This window comes from Gossypium arboreum, chromosome 5 (genome assembly GCF_025698485.1).
Source record: "Gossypium arboreum isolate Shixiya-1 chromosome 5, ASM2569848v2, whole genome shotgun sequence".
NCBI lineage: Eukaryota > Viridiplantae > Streptophyta > Magnoliopsida > Malvales > Malvaceae > Gossypium > Gossypium arboreum.
Genome location: NC_069074.1, coordinates 42636037 through 42655395, shown reverse-complemented (window position 1 = coordinate 42655395; position 19359 = coordinate 42636037). Strand labels below are relative to the sequence as shown.

At 35.3% G+C, this 19359-nt stretch overlaps 1 protein-coding gene across 1 annotated transcript; it reads right to left on the bottom strand.

Moving 5' to 3' along the window:
* Positions 1-9313: 9313 nt before the first annotated feature.
* On the bottom strand, positions 9314-11785 carry LOC108450569 (transmembrane emp24 domain-containing protein p24delta9-like). The gene is made up of 4 exons (XM_017748250.2): positions 11302-11785; positions 10970-11179; positions 9703-9779; positions 9314-9592 (listed from the first exon to the last, which is right to left on the bottom strand). The coding sequence occupies exons 1-4, from the start codon at positions 11506-11508 to the stop codon at positions 9448-9450; spliced, it is 639 nt and encodes a 212-aa protein (XP_017603739.1). The 5' UTR covers positions 11509-11785; the 3' UTR covers positions 9314-9447.
* Between the last annotated feature and the right edge of the window lie 7574 nt (positions 11786-19359).

Below are 19359 nucleotides of genomic sequence, written 5' to 3'. Positions count from 1 at the left end.
TTGAGTTAAAACTCTTGGTAGTGGATGTATGGAATTAAGGGGATTGGATTTGAAGGTTATTAGAATTTCTGTTTACCGTTTTTTTTCTTTTTGCAATTTTTGGTTTCCTTCTCCTGTCTTCCTACTCTCTACCGACTTTCTGTTTCCCTTTCTCTGCTGAATTTTTGCTTGGATTTTTCGCCTCTCTGCTTTGTTTTCTCTATAACCTATCCTCCCTATTAATTTCTTATACGTTGTCGCACTTTAGCGGGTTTGGTAATTCTTTCTTGTCTTCTCTGTCATGGATTGATAACGATTATTAGTAATGTGGTTATTTTTCTATTAACGACATAGAAGGAGGCTGTGGACGGTAAATCGAGTGTCTCATGTCATAGCATCGTTAACGGAGGGTGATTCTGGGAGGTAAGTTGAGACTCTATTCATTTCTTGTTTATCAATTCGCTTTTAAATCCGCTAAATTGATGTTGGGTATCACGATTTTAGGCGTTGGAGTGCTCAAGAGTGTTTTTGCAACGAATTAAAACCATATGTGTACCCGAAAACACAGAAAACGAGAAGTAGTAAAAGTCGAAAAATGAATCTATCGATGCCACACGGGCGTGTAGTCACTCGTGTGATAGGCCGTGTGACAGTACATGGGCGTGTGATCGACGAGCCAGGCCGTGCGTAAAAGACACGAGCGCATGACACAGCCGTGTGTGATACACGGGCTCGACCTATTGGGCCTTGTGGGCTACACTGGCGTGTAGGCCCACAGGGGTAAACCACACGGGCGTATGGGATTTTGAGCTAGACCGTGTGGGCTATATGGGTGTGTGGGCCCACACGAGCAGGCCATATGGGTGTGTGAGCCTAATTCTCTAAAATAATCTGTAAGGTTGCACAGGTCACCCAAGTCGACTGTGACCTACTGGAGGGTTGGTAAGCATTACTTAGACCCCTGATTCTGTGATCTTACTATGAAATGTATGTATTAAGCATGTTACTCTTAGCATGTATATCTGATCGATTGTATGATCTGTTAAGTTGCATTATAGCATGTCATATTGGTATGTTGCATTGCATCGGGGATTGGGTTGATGATATTTTAGAGGAAGTGTCTGAAAGGCTTTAAGCCTGTTATCTGGCAGCTCAGCTGTATTATTCTGTTTATGTGTCGTATTTCGGTACAGTACGATGTGTAGGGTTGGGTGGGTTGATTATATCCCTACATGGTGTATAGGGCTGGACGGAGATGGTGTGTAGAGGTTGGTGGGTAGGATTCTGATATTCCGTTCTGCATCTGTATCTGATTGGGCTAAAGCCTTAAATTATATCTGATTATGCATCTGAATAGACTAAGGCCCGTACAAATTTTTATAATAGGCTCCGGCCCCATATTGTCTTTTTCTGACTTCTGATGATTATTCTATATGTTTGATATCTGTGGAGATTACACACTGAGTTGTGAAACTCACTCTTTTCTATTTAATCTGTTCAAGTAATCCCCAGTATTAGCGGATCGGTGTAGCGGAGGACTCGACGATGGCCACACGTAATAATTTTAAACTATTTTCGTTGGCTTTTTCGGTTTTGGATTTCTTATTTATTTTGGGTCTTGTTGTAATTTTTGGACTTTGAACTTTTTGGCTTTTAATTTTGGCTTTTGAGCTGTTGATGATTTTATTACTGCTAAGCACGATTGAAGTCCAGTTTTCTCTAAAGTAAATAGTTTTCCTAAAATAGAAGACCTTCTAAAGCTTCCGCGTAGGAGAGATATGTTTTAAAGCAAATCAGTGAAAACACGTTTTTTGGACTAACTAAAAGATAATAACTGAAACGATTTTAATGTATCAAAGCATTTTCAAAAACACTCTCATGTGATATCGCCAGATTCAGCCATAACGTCCAAGCCGAGTTTAAGGTGTTACATTTAGTAGTATCAAAGCCAGGTTGTAAAACTCGACTGTGGATTGGGTTTTAAACTTGGTTTTAAAAGAATGATTTTTAATAGGTTGAAATATTTTTGACTGAGAATGTGGTACACCGAGTGAGTCTCTGACACCGATCCTATAAGTTTTTTGAATTTTGTATTGTTTATTTTGCAATACTGTAGATAGTATAATCTGAAACTACTATAGGTAGCAAACGGTATTGCAAACACTCTAGTTAGTGTATACTGAAACCTGCAGTGAGACTGCGACTTACGAAAACAAACTCTGAACTTCTGATACTATTTTGCATAAAAAATCTGTTAATAAATACTGAAACTGTAACTGATCCATAAAATTTGTAATATAGATAAATTCAATTAGACAATGAGTGCACGAGGTATCCACGGACGTGGTACTAGAGGCCGAGGTAGAAACCATAGAGAGGCTCGAGCTGAGTCTTTCTCCATGGATAATATACTGAATTTGGACACTAGTGAGACGTCAGTGTCATCTGCTACTGAGACTGGGTCTAGTGATCGCATGGCTGGGGACGACGCGTTGTCCCAGGCTATGCTCACGATTTTGGAAAGGGTCGCTAGGCCCAATGCTGGTTCTAAGGGCCACACGGCCTGGCCTAGAATTCCATATGCCCGTGTGGCCCCTTAAGCCTGTGTAACCCATATGACCCAAATTGGTTTAGCCCGTGTGTCACACAAGGCCTACCTGGCCATCACACGGTTGTGTCATGCACGCATAGCCTGGCTCGTCGATCACACCCCCGTGTTCCATCACACCGCCTACCACACGGGCGACCACACGCCCGTGTGGCGTCGACAGTAAGCCTTTTCGACTTTTCATCGGACTCTATTTCCTGCGTTTCGGGTATACACCTATATCAAATTGATGTAAAAGTAATTCTCGAGCCTTCCAGAAACCTAAAAACATAATACCCATCATCAAATTAACGATTGATTTCAGAATTCAACCAAAGAAATAACATGGTACCGATTTACCACCGTCGAGCAACCTTCGTCAATTCTTATTAAGCCGAAGCAACGAGCTCACCGCTCTTGACCTTCATCTACACCATCAATTGAAGCAAAAATCATATTCTAAAATGATTATTACACCCACTACAACGAATTGAAAAAGAAAACTTACCTATTCTCACACGCGTAACAACCCTTTGCTAAACGAAAAGAAGAAGTAGGGAACAAAAGAAAAATAAAAGAGAAAATAGGAAAGTCCAAGGGAGAGATTTGGCAAAATAGCTGAGAATTAATTCAGAAATTTTGGAAAAAGGAACGAAATTTTGAAAAAGGAAAAGATGATGGAGATAATTCCCATAACTTCCCTGTATCCCTCAAATCTCTCCACTAAACCGACTACTTAGAATCCCCATGCAACCGAAACACTATCCTAAAGCCAAGCAAAAAGTTTAATAGTACGCTCACACAGAGTTTCGAACACAAGAGCTCCAGTATATTAACACACCACTTAACGACCAGACCAGCAAGCCCATTCTAATATAAGCTTATCAATAATTAAACTTAAGTCCTTTAGGCCAGGTTAATGCTTTTCTCAGGAAAATACAAAACTTTCCCCAAAACAAGGCTTGAACTTGGGACCTCCCACACACGACCAAAATACATAACCACAAAAGAAAATACACAATTGTGTCAATCAATTGCAGAAGCAGAAATATAAAATTTGGGGCATCACATGTTTTGCCATGTCTAGTTAACTATGTCAAGCTTAATAGCTTATTGTATCTAACTGAAAGATAATGTAAGTTTTTGTTTAATTGCCTATGAACTTACTAAGCATTTTATATGCTTACCTAATTGTTTTTCCTTTTTCTTGTAGATCGTTACCTTGCGGAACACATCAAGTTGGATCGTTCGGAAGGTCACACTATCCTATCACTGAATTGGTAGCTTTTTGAGAATTTTGAATCAAAGAATTGTGGCATGTATATAAGTGTTTTGGTATATACTTTAATGTATAATAGTCTTGTTGATTTGGGAACTTGTGATGAGTTTGAATGTTGTTTTGATATATGGTTTGAAATGTATGATTTGGCAATGGTTAATGCCTAGTGGTGATGGTATATTTTGATTGACATGTTTGAGATATGTATGGTATTGAAATGGCATACTTGAGGTAGAAAAATTGAATTGGTAACTTGGTTAATAAGTGATTGAGATGAAATTGAGTTTGAATGCTTATAATTTTAGGTATGCTTATAAAATGTAGCCTAAATTGGATAGTTAATAGTTATGCATAAGACTTATAAGTCATAGCTATATACATGTATTTATAAGTGCTTATATTGAAAGTAAAAGGTCATGTTCTTAATGTGGTTTCGTATAGGTAAAGTTGGTGTTTGAATGTTTGAAGTATTTGATATGTCTTAATTTGTTGCAAATCAAGTAGATGTAGTAATTGACTGATAAAGCATTGTAGTCCATGTGTATTGTATGATTTGGCTAGAAATATGGTTAGAATTCATGCATAAGTTAACTTGAAATTGTAGGTAAGTGTGCATAAGTTAACTTGAAATAGTAGGTAAGTGTTTCATTTGGAAAAATTGTAAAAAATTGGAAAAATTGTAAAAAAATTATAGGTATGTGTCGCGATGAGTTTTGAACTTCAAGCCACGGTGTGACGAGGAACCCCATCGCCTCGACGAGGCTTACTCAGTATGTTCTATCACGACGAGGAACCCCTCACTTTGCGATGTCGAGATGATATTTTGAAACTTTTGCGATTAGGTCATTTTTTATCTCAGGTTAGCATTATAACATTTGTAAGCTCGTGTAAGACCCGAGAATGGTTAAATATCATATTTATCGCATATAATGCTTGTATTTACTTGTTTAATGATTCAAATTGAATGTCAAGTAATTAAATTTACTCCACCAATAAAAATAGCATTCTATAACTCGGACCTAACGATTAGATCAAACAAGGGTGCTACAAAACCACTTAGTCTAATGCAAATGTACAACCAATATCATTTTCGATGGAAAATAAGTTTAAATCTGTTGTGCAAACTGGGGTTTAAAAAAGCTTTATATATCCATTCACTGGTTGAGAAGAGCGATCCAAATTCGACCAACCAAATGAAAGCTTGAAGTTGTCATGATTGAAAAAATAATAATAAAATATATAAAGAGTTTGACTGAAACAGGAATTTGGGTTTTTTATTTTTTATTTGATAAGCAGCTCTTGAGTTGAGATTTGGATATTTGCTTATTTTGGTGGATATTAACTGTTAAAAGTATTTAGGGTTTGATTTTTTTATACATAATTTGAGATTTAAAAAAAAAAAAAGCTTTACTAAAATGATGTAGTATGAGTAAAGCTGAAATTGGATGATTTCTTGCCTCAGAAATCGATTGTTGAGTTTTCATAGGACTTTGGAGTGGGGATTTTTGAGAGGAAAAGCTATTGGATTTGATAGAATTTGAGTTTTCATATCAAAGAAATATGACATGGAAATTATTATTTATACATGAAAAAATTCTATATGTGTTGAAATATGATTGGGTTTTAAATTTTTTATTTAACCTCGTAGATATAATAAAAGAAAAATTTAGACACTAACAAGGAAAAAAAATATCAATATGAGAAAATGAGTATAATTTAAGGATTAAATTATGAATAAAACCAAATTAAAATAATAACAATTGATCCCATCATATTTATCTAATGTTCTATAAATTAAATAAAAGTACCAAAAAAAGTAAAAATATTCTTAAAATAATACTGGATTTATGATACATATATACTTATTGAAAATTCATATAAAATGAAATGATATTTTGATTGCAATGATAAAATCAAAGGTTTGATATATATCGTATATAATTTACTTTATAAAAAATAGACTTTAATATAATAGAGATTTCTTGTTTTATAAAACAATAAATTATTAATTTCGAACTAAATTAAGAATGGTTGATGGATGATAATAATTTAATTAAATCTATAATAATAATAATAATAATAATATCAAATGTCGATTCCTTTTATAAAACAATAAATATGATTTTGAGGATAATTTTATCCTTTATAAATTAATAATTCAACTTAAGTCGGTTGTTGAAAGAAATAATTTTTGTAATCCACCCTTTTAAAATTTAATAATTAAATTTAAGTTGTTTTTAATATAAAATTTGAACTTTGCAGTTGCCGCTTTGAGAGCAACAAAATTTTTATTATAAGACAGTAAAACTTACTATTTCTGATTTAGCAGTTAATTAAATGCTACTATATTTTATTTTATTTTTTAAATAATTTCATTATATATTTTTATTATATTTATCTTTTGATACAATGTCTAGAATTATCTATAGTCTCTCTCAATTCATAAATATAAGGATAATGTGCTTCAGCATATTTGAACCCACGTACTCTACATTGACAACAATACTAGTACCAATCAAAGTAAGACTCAATTGAGTTTTTTTTATTACTTTTTTAATAGTGAACAAAAAGTTTTAGGGTGATCTTCTTACTCTATTATGAAAAAAACACATCTTGATATGCATCTCGATTGTGCATATTTACAAAATGAATTTTTAAGTTACAAGACGATTATATAACAATTTACTCTTTGATCATGCAAGACCATATATATGTCTAATTATGGTTTCAGCCCTGTATTTTTTTTTATATTTAAAATTTAATCTCTTTTTATTTATTTAAGGAATTTAATTATTCTCTATTTTAAAAATTAAAATCCAATGATAATTATTGGATTTTAATTTTTTAAATTAGGTAAATAGAGGCACTAAATTTGAAAATTCAAGGACTAAGACATATTTAAACCACACAGAAAATATTATATTATTAAAAGAAACAATTATAGCAGCAAGTTACATGTGTAGAAACATATATAATTAAACAATGAGAAAAATGGAATTGGATGGTCGGAAAAACAATAAAGTAATTAAAAGTGCAAATAATAAAAAGTAAATAGAAACATGTTTTAGCCGGTGGATAAGGGGAACATGAAATTGGGGTAAATTTCTTTTGAAGATTTGCACTGAAAAGAGGACAAATCATGAATAATTGTGTTATAGAAATTGGGGTTCATGATCTTTATTAAAATCCTAATTATATAAAGCTAGCAAATTAAAAGACTAAGAAATCTAGAAATTAAGAGAATCTTGACCAAATTGAGTTCGTATCTTGACTAAAAACTCTTCAGATGTTAGATCTTAATCATGATTTTGGACCAAAATTAAGACAGAATCATTGTTCTTCTACTTGTGTGTTTTTTCTTTTTAATTAATTAAGACATACGGATGTTGTCATGTTTTACAACACTACTTGGATACTTCTTTTGATTTGTTTAATGAAATTTATGTCCAATTATGAACTTAGATTCAAATTCATTTCCATCTATAGGTAATAGGGAAACAACTTAACTCATAAAGTGGGTCATTAATTAATTATGCTCATAAAGCTATGAGCCTATGACCAGTTGCTCTATAGGTTGATAAATCATGAATGATTTTTTTTTTTTTTTTTTTGAAATTTTGTGCCCTTTAATATGTATACAATATATGAATATTTTGTTAAAAGGGTCTCAAAATTAATAGGCGTTAATTAAGGATGGTCAAAATATGGATGAGATATACGTAACTTAGTTCCTTAATTGTAAATTGGACCAATCTTGGGTAATTAATATGAAGTTGTTACATATAACAAAACATAATATACTTGAAATTGATCAAGTCATACATATTAATAATTACCTAAAGCCAAAATGCAAGCAATAATCCAAGTCTATTAATTAATTAAATGCAACTATCATATGGTACAATGGTTGCTTAGGGCATAATTAGCAACCTGAAAAAGAAGTAGATGCCTTTCTCAATGCTTAATTTGAAAAAGAGATGGGTTGGGTGGGTTTGCGGTTTTTATGTTGTTCTTTTGCTTCTTTGAAATTACCACCCCATTAACGTGGTTTATGTATACGAGGCCGAATCCAATGGCATTGTTTCCCTTTCTTATATTTATATTTTTGGTAGTAAATTTGCAGTTTACAAAACAAAATTTAAAAATTACCATGCTCATCCTTTACATCTACTTGTCATTGCCTCACCCCTAAAAAGTAAATCCCTCCTATAGTCACTCTTATTAGGGTTTATTCTTATTTTGGTAATTTTATTCTTTTATTAATTTGATCTTTCTAAATAAAAATTGATCACTTAATGGTAATGGAAGATTAACCGTGTTTTTGCACGAAAAAATTTCACGATGACCAAAAAAAGAACAAATCCTATTTAGAGTGATTGACGGATAATTTACCTTAATATTAGAGTGAATGACGAGAAAATACACCATTAATCTTTTATTTCCATTTAACAGTAGCGTGATCAATTTTTTTGAATGTGTAGATTTAAAATATCAATTTCAAACCTATATATACATAAGTATATGTGGTGGGGATGAGCTAGTAATGATAATTGTGCTGCAGGGACATAACTTGATGTCCATCTTTACTTTGTGTTGATACAATGGTGATATCAGGACAGCACCGTAACTCTTGTTCAATGTTAGCTTGACATTACACATTCAAGTAGATTTGGATTTAATGTTTGAAATATTCAATTAGCCGACCTATAAAAAGAAATCATAAAAATGAACATACAAATATAGTTAGAATTGAAGGAAATGTTTAATGGCTCAAAAGGCGCCAAATTATGCGGGTTTACTTATGAGCTAGATGTTGGTTTAGTACAATTATGGAGGACACAGGGAAGCAGACATAATTAGTACACTATACTATATGCATAAGAAATGGCAGTAAATCATACATATTGTTAGGAGTTAGGTCAATAAACGATAAAAAAAACAATCATTACCCTAAATTAATGGTACAACATTAGTACTCAGTAGAAGGTGATGTAAGAGGAGGAAGAGCTTTTAAGACAGGCAGGATTTGGAGAGAACTGAAATGGTAACAGTGGTGACAGGCAGTCAGTATGGTATTGATGCTGGAACTGTAGCTTATTGTAGGATAATGTATGTCTTCACTGTTTCTATCTTTATCAAAGAAATCTGCAATCCATGTCCACCTCTTAAAAAGACACAAGATTTTGATTCTTGTGTGGGACACGGTCAGTATTTGATGATGCATCGCATGCTAATATATATAAGTTTATTATTATTCACCAAATGCAACTCAATCTTCTTTGCTTTTTTCTGCAATTCCTATATATACCTGTCTTATTTCCATCATCTGGTTAGAATTGAATTGGATTTCCTCTTTAATAAAATAAAATCGGTGAATCCTATCTTTTCAGGCTTTTGGATGCAAGTTTAAGACGATCATAAACGTTGTTGCAACATTTAGACCCAAATATGTTAATGCCACCTCTGAGTTGACAAAACACAACCGCTGTTGTTCTCATATGAATTCAAACATGAATAGGAAAGATTAAGCATGGTCAAAACTCCAATATAAAATTTGTTTTTTTCTGGGGTCCAACTATGATCCTTCTTTTGTTTTACAAGCTTAAATGAGCTTCTTTTTCTCAAAGAAGGTCTTCAAGTGCCAAAATTGTATTCCAGCTACTGACAAGCAAAGAAAAAGAGAAAGGAACGACAACCAGAACATCTTGGAGGTAGTAGCTTGGTTCAGCGCCTGCATTTCTTCTTCTCTGTTTAAAAGAAAAAATCAAAAGCGGAACGGAGTAAGATCCCTCGAGGCGGTAAAAACCAGGTAATGTTATACATTAGATGGGTTTAAGCGACAACAATGCTTCCTTACCTTTCTCGCAGATAAAACATTTCCTCGTGGATGGAGGTAACCGTATCATACAACTTCTTCAGTTCCAGTTCCATCACCTGGAATTTACAGTAAAAGTAACAAAAAGACATGAGACTTTCCGGATATAAACAGTCCAAGGCCAGGCATATCTAAAGAGAATTAAACAATACAAACAGGCCTAGTCTTTATCCCAAGACTAATAGTGGGACAATTTCGGTCGGCAGGATTCATTCAGCAATGACTGCAACAAGATTTAAAAGCCACCCTAGTGCTGATTGCCTGTTCTGGTGGGCTTTCATACAAGGATTTGAACCATAGCTAAGCATATAACTTGCCTACATAAATTATGTTTCGTAGTGTATGTAGTTCAAAGATGGAAATAAATATCCCTATATTCAATTAATCTTATGAAACCAAGGGGCAAAGCGATCAGCATCTCATGCCACAAATGAAGGCTGCAAATATGCTGAAAAGAAAGAAGATAACAGAGCTCAAGTCTGATGAAAAAGCAGAAATCCCAATAGAAGAATGAATCCCTTTAGTTCAGCTCAGCAGTAGGGAGAGGTATTGATAACCAAGACCGACTCTATTGATCATTAGAAGAAAAGAAATCTAATTTTAAACTTTGATCAACAAGTCCAGTGGAAGTATAAGCCGCTTCATCCACATTTTCCCACCCTTTTTCTTTCTCTTAAAATATATGGTAGATAACAATTCTATCTGCGTATAGATTTTTTCCTCCCTTAACCTTCCTTCTATACATTAATCCATTTTCTCGACAGGAAAGAGCTATCCTCTCTTCTAACAGAAATGTGTAAATTGTAAAGCAAAGCAAAACTTGGAGCAAATCATCTATATAAGAAGGAAACATAGAACCTTTTGGACTTGTAGCACGAGAGGAAGACAACCGCTTTAACTATAATAGCAAACCTTCTGCCTAAGCCTAACTCTTAGCTGATGAAATGAAAGATATTCAATGAATTTCAACAAGTTGTAAACCCTCAACAGCAAGCAAAATCTTAACAGAACTGAAATTTCAACTAGGTTACGAACATAATAACGTTTAAACATATTGTGCATGCTAAACTTAGGGGTATGGCCCTTTCCACCAGCAAAACAAATATAAACCCTTAGCCCTAAACTTCAAATAGTAAAAACCCTATGTATCCAAGCTACCACTAGTCGTTTGATATTTTATTATTTTGTGAGACATGCCAATCATGTTGATTGCAGGACTTATTAATAAGCTAAAACAGAAGAGACTTACATCGACCTGGCCTTTCTTGGCAACATTAGACCAGTCCTTTGCTTGAACTCCACTCCTCCAATCAAAATCAACGGTCATAATAATCTGCGGCGAATGATCCTCCGCCCAAAAGCACGCCATGTAATCTCCTTCCTCCACCGCCGTGAACGCAAACTGCCCTGTCTCCACTTTCTCCGCCGTGTGCAAACTATTCCCTTGCGGCGACGTTACCTTCATTCATTCAGTCAAGTAACCAACCCCCCAACGAAGGAAAAAACGAAGCAAGCTTCAATCTTATTATTCGCAAAGTTCATCATAAAATAATTTTAAAAACCCAAAATAAAATAGAATACCCTGACAGCGAACTTGAGAGAATCGGGCAAAGGGTAAGCTTCGTTTGGGTTGACAACGTGGTACTTTCCGACCGTCATGGAATTGCTTTTGATGTCTTCGGAGATGCACTTGGTGTGTCCCGATTGCAGCTCGAATCGCAATGCTTGCGACGCAGAGGATAAAATCCCCACAACCACAACCACCATTATGACCGACCGGAGAATCATAGTCGACCACTCAACTTTCAATTCAACTGCTAGAAACGCAAAAGACAGTTACAGACAGATTCTTTGTTTTTGTTTTTTTTAAGTGCTGTTGTGAGTAAATCAGTTCGAGTCGCAAGGATGTGGAAGACGAAGGAAATTAGGGAAAAGAAAATCTGAAAATTACTGCACGACGTGGTGAGATATAACTGAAGCTAAATACGATTAGGGCTGTTCTGTCCTAAAATCTCAGATCTGACTGTTTTACTGTTATTACAATAAAAACCTTAATTTAAAATAAAACTTAGAGCCAAAAACTGTAATGGAATAGTCATAGATGTAATGGGATTAGGAATAACAGTAATTTAGTTGGATAGAATGAAATAAATATTGTAATAGTATTCACGTATTTAGTATAAAAGAATAGGTATGTAATAGTTAAAAAAAAACTCAAATGATGAATATATCCTTTAATAAATTAAATTATGTTTTTATTTTTTTATAAATATATTAAAAAATAAAAGCATTAAATGTTAAAATGACAATTTTATCCTTAAACTAAAATTTATATTGTTATTTAATTTAATTAAAAGATAATTCTTTACTCGTCCTGTAACGAGAATGAAGAAAAGACTTTTAAGAAGGACCAATTTTGTCCAGTCTCGCCGAATCTTGACTTTTTAGTGCTCATCTTCTTAAAATAATATCGTTCTAACTTACTGCAACTTTAGAGAGATAAGGTTAGTAGCTTTAATCTGCTCCACTGCAACTTCAGGGAGATAAAATTCATTATTTTTAATTTTCTCCACTACAACTTCAGAGAGATAAGACTTGTAATTTGTAGTTTTAATCTGTTCCACTGCAATTTCAGGGAAATAAGATTCGTTATCTTCAACCTGCTCCACTGCAACTTCAGAGAGATAAGGTTAGTGGCTTCAATCTGCTCCACTGCAACTTCAGGGAGATAAGATTCGTTATAATAACTTCAATCTGTCCCACTACAACTTCAGGGGTATGAGATTTGTAACTTTAATCTATTCTACTGCATCTTTAGAGAGATAAGATTTGTTATTTTTAACCTGCTCCACTGCAACTTAAGGGAAATAAGATTAGCATCTTCAATCTGCTCTACTACAGCTTCAGGGAGATAAGATTTATAGCTTGTAGCTTTAATCTGTTTCACTGTGACTTCAGGAAAATAAGACTAGCATCTTCAATCTGCTCTATGCAACTTTAGGAAGATAAGATTTTTAGCTTGTAGCTTTAATCTGTTCCACTGTGACTTTAGGGAAATAAGATTAACATCTTCAATCTGCTCCACTGCAACTTCAGGAAGATAAGATTTGTGGCTTTAATCTTCTCCACTGCAACTTCAGAGAGATAAGATTCATCACGATGACTTCAATCCATCCCATTGTAACTTCAAGGCCATAGGATTTATGGTTTCACTGATCTGTTACATCGTTCTCTAGGGAACATGACCTGTAGAATCCATTTCATAGGCCTATCTTTATGCCTAGTGATTAGGATGTTATGATCAGAATGAATCAAATACTCCTAACTAGATATGTATGAATGATGTTTACATGAATGCAGAATGTCATTTTTTTTAGAATGATCCTCTTTTAATGCTTAGGTTGACACTGCTCGTTGTTCACCAAGGTTCTATCACTAACGTATTACCTTGGCCTCTTGTTCAGCTGGTATCTTTAATAGAGCACTCGAAGAACTAGTCATAATTTGGGCTATTCATTCCCAAACCTTTCCAACTCTTAGATTTGGTTAGTTCTGACTAGTGGTCCTGTTTCAAATCCTTACACTATTTAGAAAACATTCAGAGCAATATGCAAGAAATCCTTTTACTTCAATATTATTAGTATGAAAAATACTTGAAAAAGATTATCACAATGGACAAAAGGGATTTTATTGAGGGCAAAGCTTGAAATGGATAAATTAATCAAAGATAGCAAACATTGCTAAAATACAAAATGAATAAGATGAAAATAGGTGCCCCAAATATCGCAGCATGAGCTTCCTCACACTAACTTCTCGAAGACCCTTTTGGAGTTGATATGTGTTTCGGAGATCCAAAATACTTTGTTGATGCCCTAAGACGTAGCATCTCTCCTCCTTGTTCATTCAGGGATAACAAGACTACCACATGCCCCATCTTTGATCAAAATTTGAATTGCTCTTTTCTTGGGTTTTCAATTCAAAACCCTTTTAGTCTCAAGACGCCCTTTGCAGGTTTTCGCCTCGGCCTCTCCCTTTTTTTTTTAGGTGAAGTATCTTTTAACTGAATCTGAATTCACAGGGTTGGGCAAATCTCTGCCATTCATCTCGGTCAAAATTAATGCTCCTCCAGAAAAGACCTTATTTACCACATAAGGTCCTTCCCAATTCGGCATCCATTTCCCTCTAAAATCCTTTTGCATGGGCAGGATCTTTTTCAATACTAGGTCCCCCTCATGGAATTCTCTAGGACGAACATTTTTGTTGTAAGCTCGTATCATTTGTTTTTGGTACATCTGACTATGACGGATGGCTTTCAATCTTTTCTCTTCAATCAAGTTTAGTTGATCATATCGGGATTGGATCCATTCTGTTTCATCCAACTTCAATTCTGCCAAAACTCGAAGAGAAGGAATCTTGACTTCAATGGGTAAAACTGTCTCCATTCCATAAACCGAAGAGAAAGATGTTGCCCCGGTGGAGGTCCTAACAGACGTTCGATAAGCATATAGAGCAAATGGTAACTTCTCATTCCAATCTTTATAGGTCTCAGTCATTTTCCCCACGATCTTCTTGATATTCTTATTAGTTACCTTCACTGCACCATTCATATTTGGGCGATATGGAGACGAGTTATGGTGTTTGATCTTGAATTGACTACAGACCTTTGCTATCGTACTGTTGTTCAAGTTCAATGCATTGTCAGAGATGATCCTTTCTGGCATTCCATACCGACATATGATTTCTTTTTTCAAGAATTTGCTAACTCCGACTTCGTGACGTTGGCGTAAGAAGTGGCTTCTTCCCACTTGGTGAAGTAATCGATGACCACAAAGATGAATCGATGCCCATTAAAAGATTTTGGTGATATCGGCACAATAACATCCATGCCCCACATAGAGAAAGGCCATGGAGAAGTCATGACATAAAGAGGTGAATGAGGCACATGAATTTTGTCTCTATAAATTTGGCACTTATGACATCTCTTGGCGTAATTAATACAATCCCCTTCTATGGTGGACCAATAATACCTAAATCTTATGATTTGTCTGGCCATTGTAAAACCATTAGCATGCATTCCGCAGACACCCTCATGTACTTCTTCCAAGATTTTCTTAGCTTTAACAGTGCCCACATATCTTAGTATCACTTGATCCTTTCTTCTCTTGTATAGGATCTCTCCATCTAAAACATAGTCACTGGCCAGTCTTCTTAACGTTCTTTTATTATTCTCATTTACTTGGTCAGGGTATTCATGATTCTTCACATATCATAGTATATTGTGGTACCAAGGGTGATCATCCTTTTCTTCTTCTTCTTCGATGTTGTAACAATGAGTCGGAGTCTCATAAATACTTATCTGGATAGGTTTTACATTCTCTTGTTTATTCACTTTGACCATGGAAACTAAGGTAGCCAAGGCATCAGCCATTTCATTTTCATCTCGTGGGAGATAGCAGAAGGTGATGTCATCAAACTCTTCAATCAGCTCTAGAACCAGCCTACAATAATTAATCAATTTGGGGTCTCTTGTCTCTTATTCACCTTTGAGTTGATAGATCACTAATGCAGAATCCCCATATACCTCTAGTACTTTGATGTTACGTTATATGGCTGCACGGATACACATGATGCATGCTTTGTATTCTACCATATTGTTCGTGTAATTAAAATACAATTTACTAGTGAATGGATAATAATCTCCATCTTGGGATACTAGGACTACCCCAATTCTATTATTCACAGCATTTGAGGCTCCGTCAAAGTTTAGTTTCCAAGGATAGCCTTATTGAGAGTCTTCTTTAGTGGTTGCAACATACATTGCTCCAGAACCAGCCTACAATAATTAATCAATTTGGGGTCTCTTGTCTCCCATTCACCTTTGAGTTGATAGATCACTAATACAGAATCTCCATATACCTTTAGTACTTTAATGTTACATTTTATGGCTGCACGGATACCCATGATGCATGCTTCGTATTCTACCATATTGTTCGTGTAGTTAAAATCCAATTTACTAGTGAATGGATGATGATCTCCATCTTGGGATACCAGGACTACCCCAATCTCCGTCAAAGTTTAGTTTCCAAGGATAGTCTTCTTGAGTGGTTGCAACATACATTAGATCTTTATTTGGGAAATCAAAATTTAAAGGCTCGTAATCTTCTAGAGCTCTACTGGCCAGAAAATTTGCTATTGCGTTCTCTTTTATAACCTTCTGATTCACATAAACTATATCAAATTTGAAAAGCAGAATTTTCCACTGGGCCATTCTTCCATTCAAAGTAGTCAACTCCATCATATACTTAAGAGGGTCTATTTTTTAGATGAGCCGAGTTGTGTGGTACAACATGTACTATCTCAGTTTTTGGTTGTCCAGATTAAGGCGCAACACAACTTCTCGATTGACGAATATCTTGTTTTACATTTAGTGAATTTCTTACTAAGATAGTATATCGCTCTTTTTTTCCTTTCTGACTCATCATGTTAACCAAGCACGCATCCCATGGAATTCCTGAATACTGCCAAGTATAGTATCAGCGGCTTATCTAGGTTGGGAGGTATCAACACTGGGGCATTGGATAGGTAATTTTTGACCTTGTCGAAAGTCTTTTGGCATTCTTCATCCCAAACACCTGAATTGTGTTTTTTAAGGAGACGGAATATGGGGTCGCATTTCTCAGTTAGTTGTGAAATGAACCGGGCGATGTAATTTAGTTTTCTTAGGAAACTTCAAACTTCTTTTTGAGTGCTTGGCGGAGGCAACTCCTGTATAGCCTTTACTTTATCTAGGTCGATCTCGATCCCCTTTTCACTAACTACAAATCCTAGAAATTTTCCTGACCTAGCCCCGAAGATACATTTTGCTGGATTGAGTTTTAGTTGGAATTTTCTCAATCTTAAGAACAACTTTCTTAAGACTTGCGCATGCTTTTTTTCTGTTCTAGATTTTAAAATCATGTCGTCTACATAAACTTCAATTTCTTTGTGTATCACGTCATGAAACAAGGTTGCCATGGCTCTTTGATATGTGGTTTCGCATTTTTCAGTCCAAATAGCATCACCTTATAGCAAAATGTTCCTCACATGGTTATGAATGTAGTCTTCTCCATGTCTTTAGGTTCTATCTTTATCTAGTTGTATCCCTAGAAACCATCCATACAGAGAGTAACCTGTCGTGTTGTCTACTAAAGCATCGATATGAGACAATAGAAAATTGTCCTTCGGCCTGGCTTTTTTCAAATCTTTGTAGTCTACGCACATTCATACTTTCCCATTTTTTTTAGAGACAGGGACGATATTGGCTACCCATTCTGAGTATTTAACCACTTGTAAGAAACTAGCATCGAATTACTTTTTGACTTTCTTTTTTTATTTTCAGTAAAACATCAGGCCTCATCCTTCAGACCTTTTGTTGAACTGGCTTGCACTATTCCTTTATGGGGAGCCAGTGTACCACGATATCAGTACTTAATCCAGGCATGTTTTGATATGACCACGTGAAGACATCCTTGAATTCCTGGAGTAACTTAATGAGATCTCGCTTTGTCTCTGCGGCAATGCAAGTTCCAATCTTCACCTCTTTTTCCCTTCCTAAGCTCACAATTTCTACTGACTCTTTGCAAGGTAGGATTTGTTTATCATCTTGTTCTACCATCCTCAACAAAGTATAAGATAGGCTACAGTCTCGATCATCTTCAAAATCCTGAGAATCCTCCATACACATATCTTGCTTAAAAGGAGATTCTGAATCAGTAGCAACGTTACTCATATCATTGATATCTAAAGACCTGTAATAGGGATGGATAAAAAATCAAAGAACAAAAGAATCTAAGAATAATTATCTGTATGGTATGATTATGAATGAAATGGAAAGGATAAAAGAATATTTATTCAAGATGATACGCAAAGATGTATTTTATTGAAATAAAAATGTTGGACATAAACCTATTTCACAAAAGGATTCTTATTACTCCTAGGTTTAGAGCAATAAGTGTATTTTGAACATTACTCTAAATTAGCTTTAAAAACTACAGAAATTTCTTCTGCAGTCTAATTGTTCAAAACATTTCCAGGTACATAGGGCAGATGCCTGATAAATTTTCTCCCCCAATTTTGCTTCGAATATGGTGTTGATGTTCAGATTTCCCAACATTTCTTCTGCGATCTCTTTTCTTGATATCTTCTGTTTAGGGTGAATAGTTTCTCCTGACATAAAAGTCCTAGATATATGGAGAAAGGTCATCGGTTCCCACTTGACCTCTTCCTAACTCAATCGCGCTCTTCTCATTTCTTACTTTTTCTCTAGCTCTCTCTTCTTTTGCCTCGCATCTGACTTGTATCCTAAGCCAAAGCGGTCTCGTTTGTCCATGAGTATGGGTGTTTCGACCCTCCCTTGAAGGTATTTTTCAAGTCTTCTTCCCTATAAGGCTCATTTCTCAACCGTCAGTTGCAGGCCCATCCTTATTATTTTGGAGATTTTGGGCATCGGGATCTTGTTCCCTTCGACAATGAAGGTTGCATTAAAAAATTCCAGTGATCGAAAGGAATATTCTATCTCTTCATCATCTGCCCCTATGTATGGCGCGTCACTGGTTATAGATACAATAATGTCTTCTTCCGCATTTATCACTACCAGTCGAGCATCAGTTACCAACTTTAGCTTTTGGTGTAGTGATGACAGCACTGCTTCAGTCGAGTGAATCTAAGGCCTCCCCAACAAGCAATTATAAGAAGGCTTGATGTCTATCACCAAGAAATTTACTTCATACGTGTTTGGACCAATCAAAAGGGGTATCTCAATCCTTCCCATCACCCTCATTTTGATACAATCGAATGCTCTCACTATGTATTGACAGGTCTTCATATGAGAGTTATCCTCAGGCAACTTATTCAGTGTGGATAGGGGCAAGACATTTAGTGCAGATCCATTATCAAGTAACACCCCTAGTAATGTATATCCTTTACAGTGGGTGGTGATGTGCAGAGCCTTTGTAGATCTTATGCCCCTTGGCGGTATTTCGTCATCATTAAAAAAGATGAAGTTTTCGGCACTTATATTGTTAACTAGGCAGTCCAGCTTGTTTACAGAGATATTGTTAGCGACATAAGTTTCATTTAGCGCTTTCATCAATGCGCTATGATGCGTCTCCGAACTTAAAAGTAAAGCTAGCACTAATATGCGAGCTGGTTGTTTTTGTAGCTATTCTACAACACTATACTCGCTATGTTTTAAGAATTTCAAGAATTCTTTAGCCTCTTTCTCGGTTACCAGCTCATTAACGGGTGATTCAAGTCTGACCGTCTGTTTTTTCTTTTGTTCAATCGCTAAGGCTTTTCCAGGTTAAGCTCCTGCATTTGATGAATCATAGCGCCTTCCACTGCGCGTGTAAAAACTGACAACCTGGCCTTCTTTTGAAGTGCTAATTGGGTTCTCTTCTCCTTGGATCGTCACGTTGCAGTCATAATTCCAAGGAACCCTCTTGCTATCCTTGTAGAGAAAAGGCTACAGGTTTCTTAATTATGACCCTTGGTGCAATTTGTACCCTGGCTTCATTGCTTCTAGGTCATGAAATAATAACCACTAGATGGTTGACCTTATGAACCTTTTCCCGTTGATTTTTCCTATGAGGTGCATATATC

What these genes read in the sequence shown, in the direction of transcription:
- LOC108450569 (XM_017748250.2), bottom strand. Translation starts at nt 11,508, where the DNA reads ATGATTCTCCGGTCGGTCATAATGGTGGTTGTGGTTGTGGGGATTTTA. An exon ending in CCAAGAAAGGCCAGGTCGAT is followed by an intron (nt 9,780 to 10,969) that starts GTAAGTCTCTTC and finishes TGTAAATTCCAG; the next exon opens with GTGATGGAACTGGAACTGAA. An exon ending in ATGTTTTATCTGCGAGAAAG is followed by an intron (nt 9,593 to 9,702) that starts GTAAGGAAGCAT and finishes TCTTTTAAACAG; the next exon opens with AGAAGAAGAAATGCAGGCGC.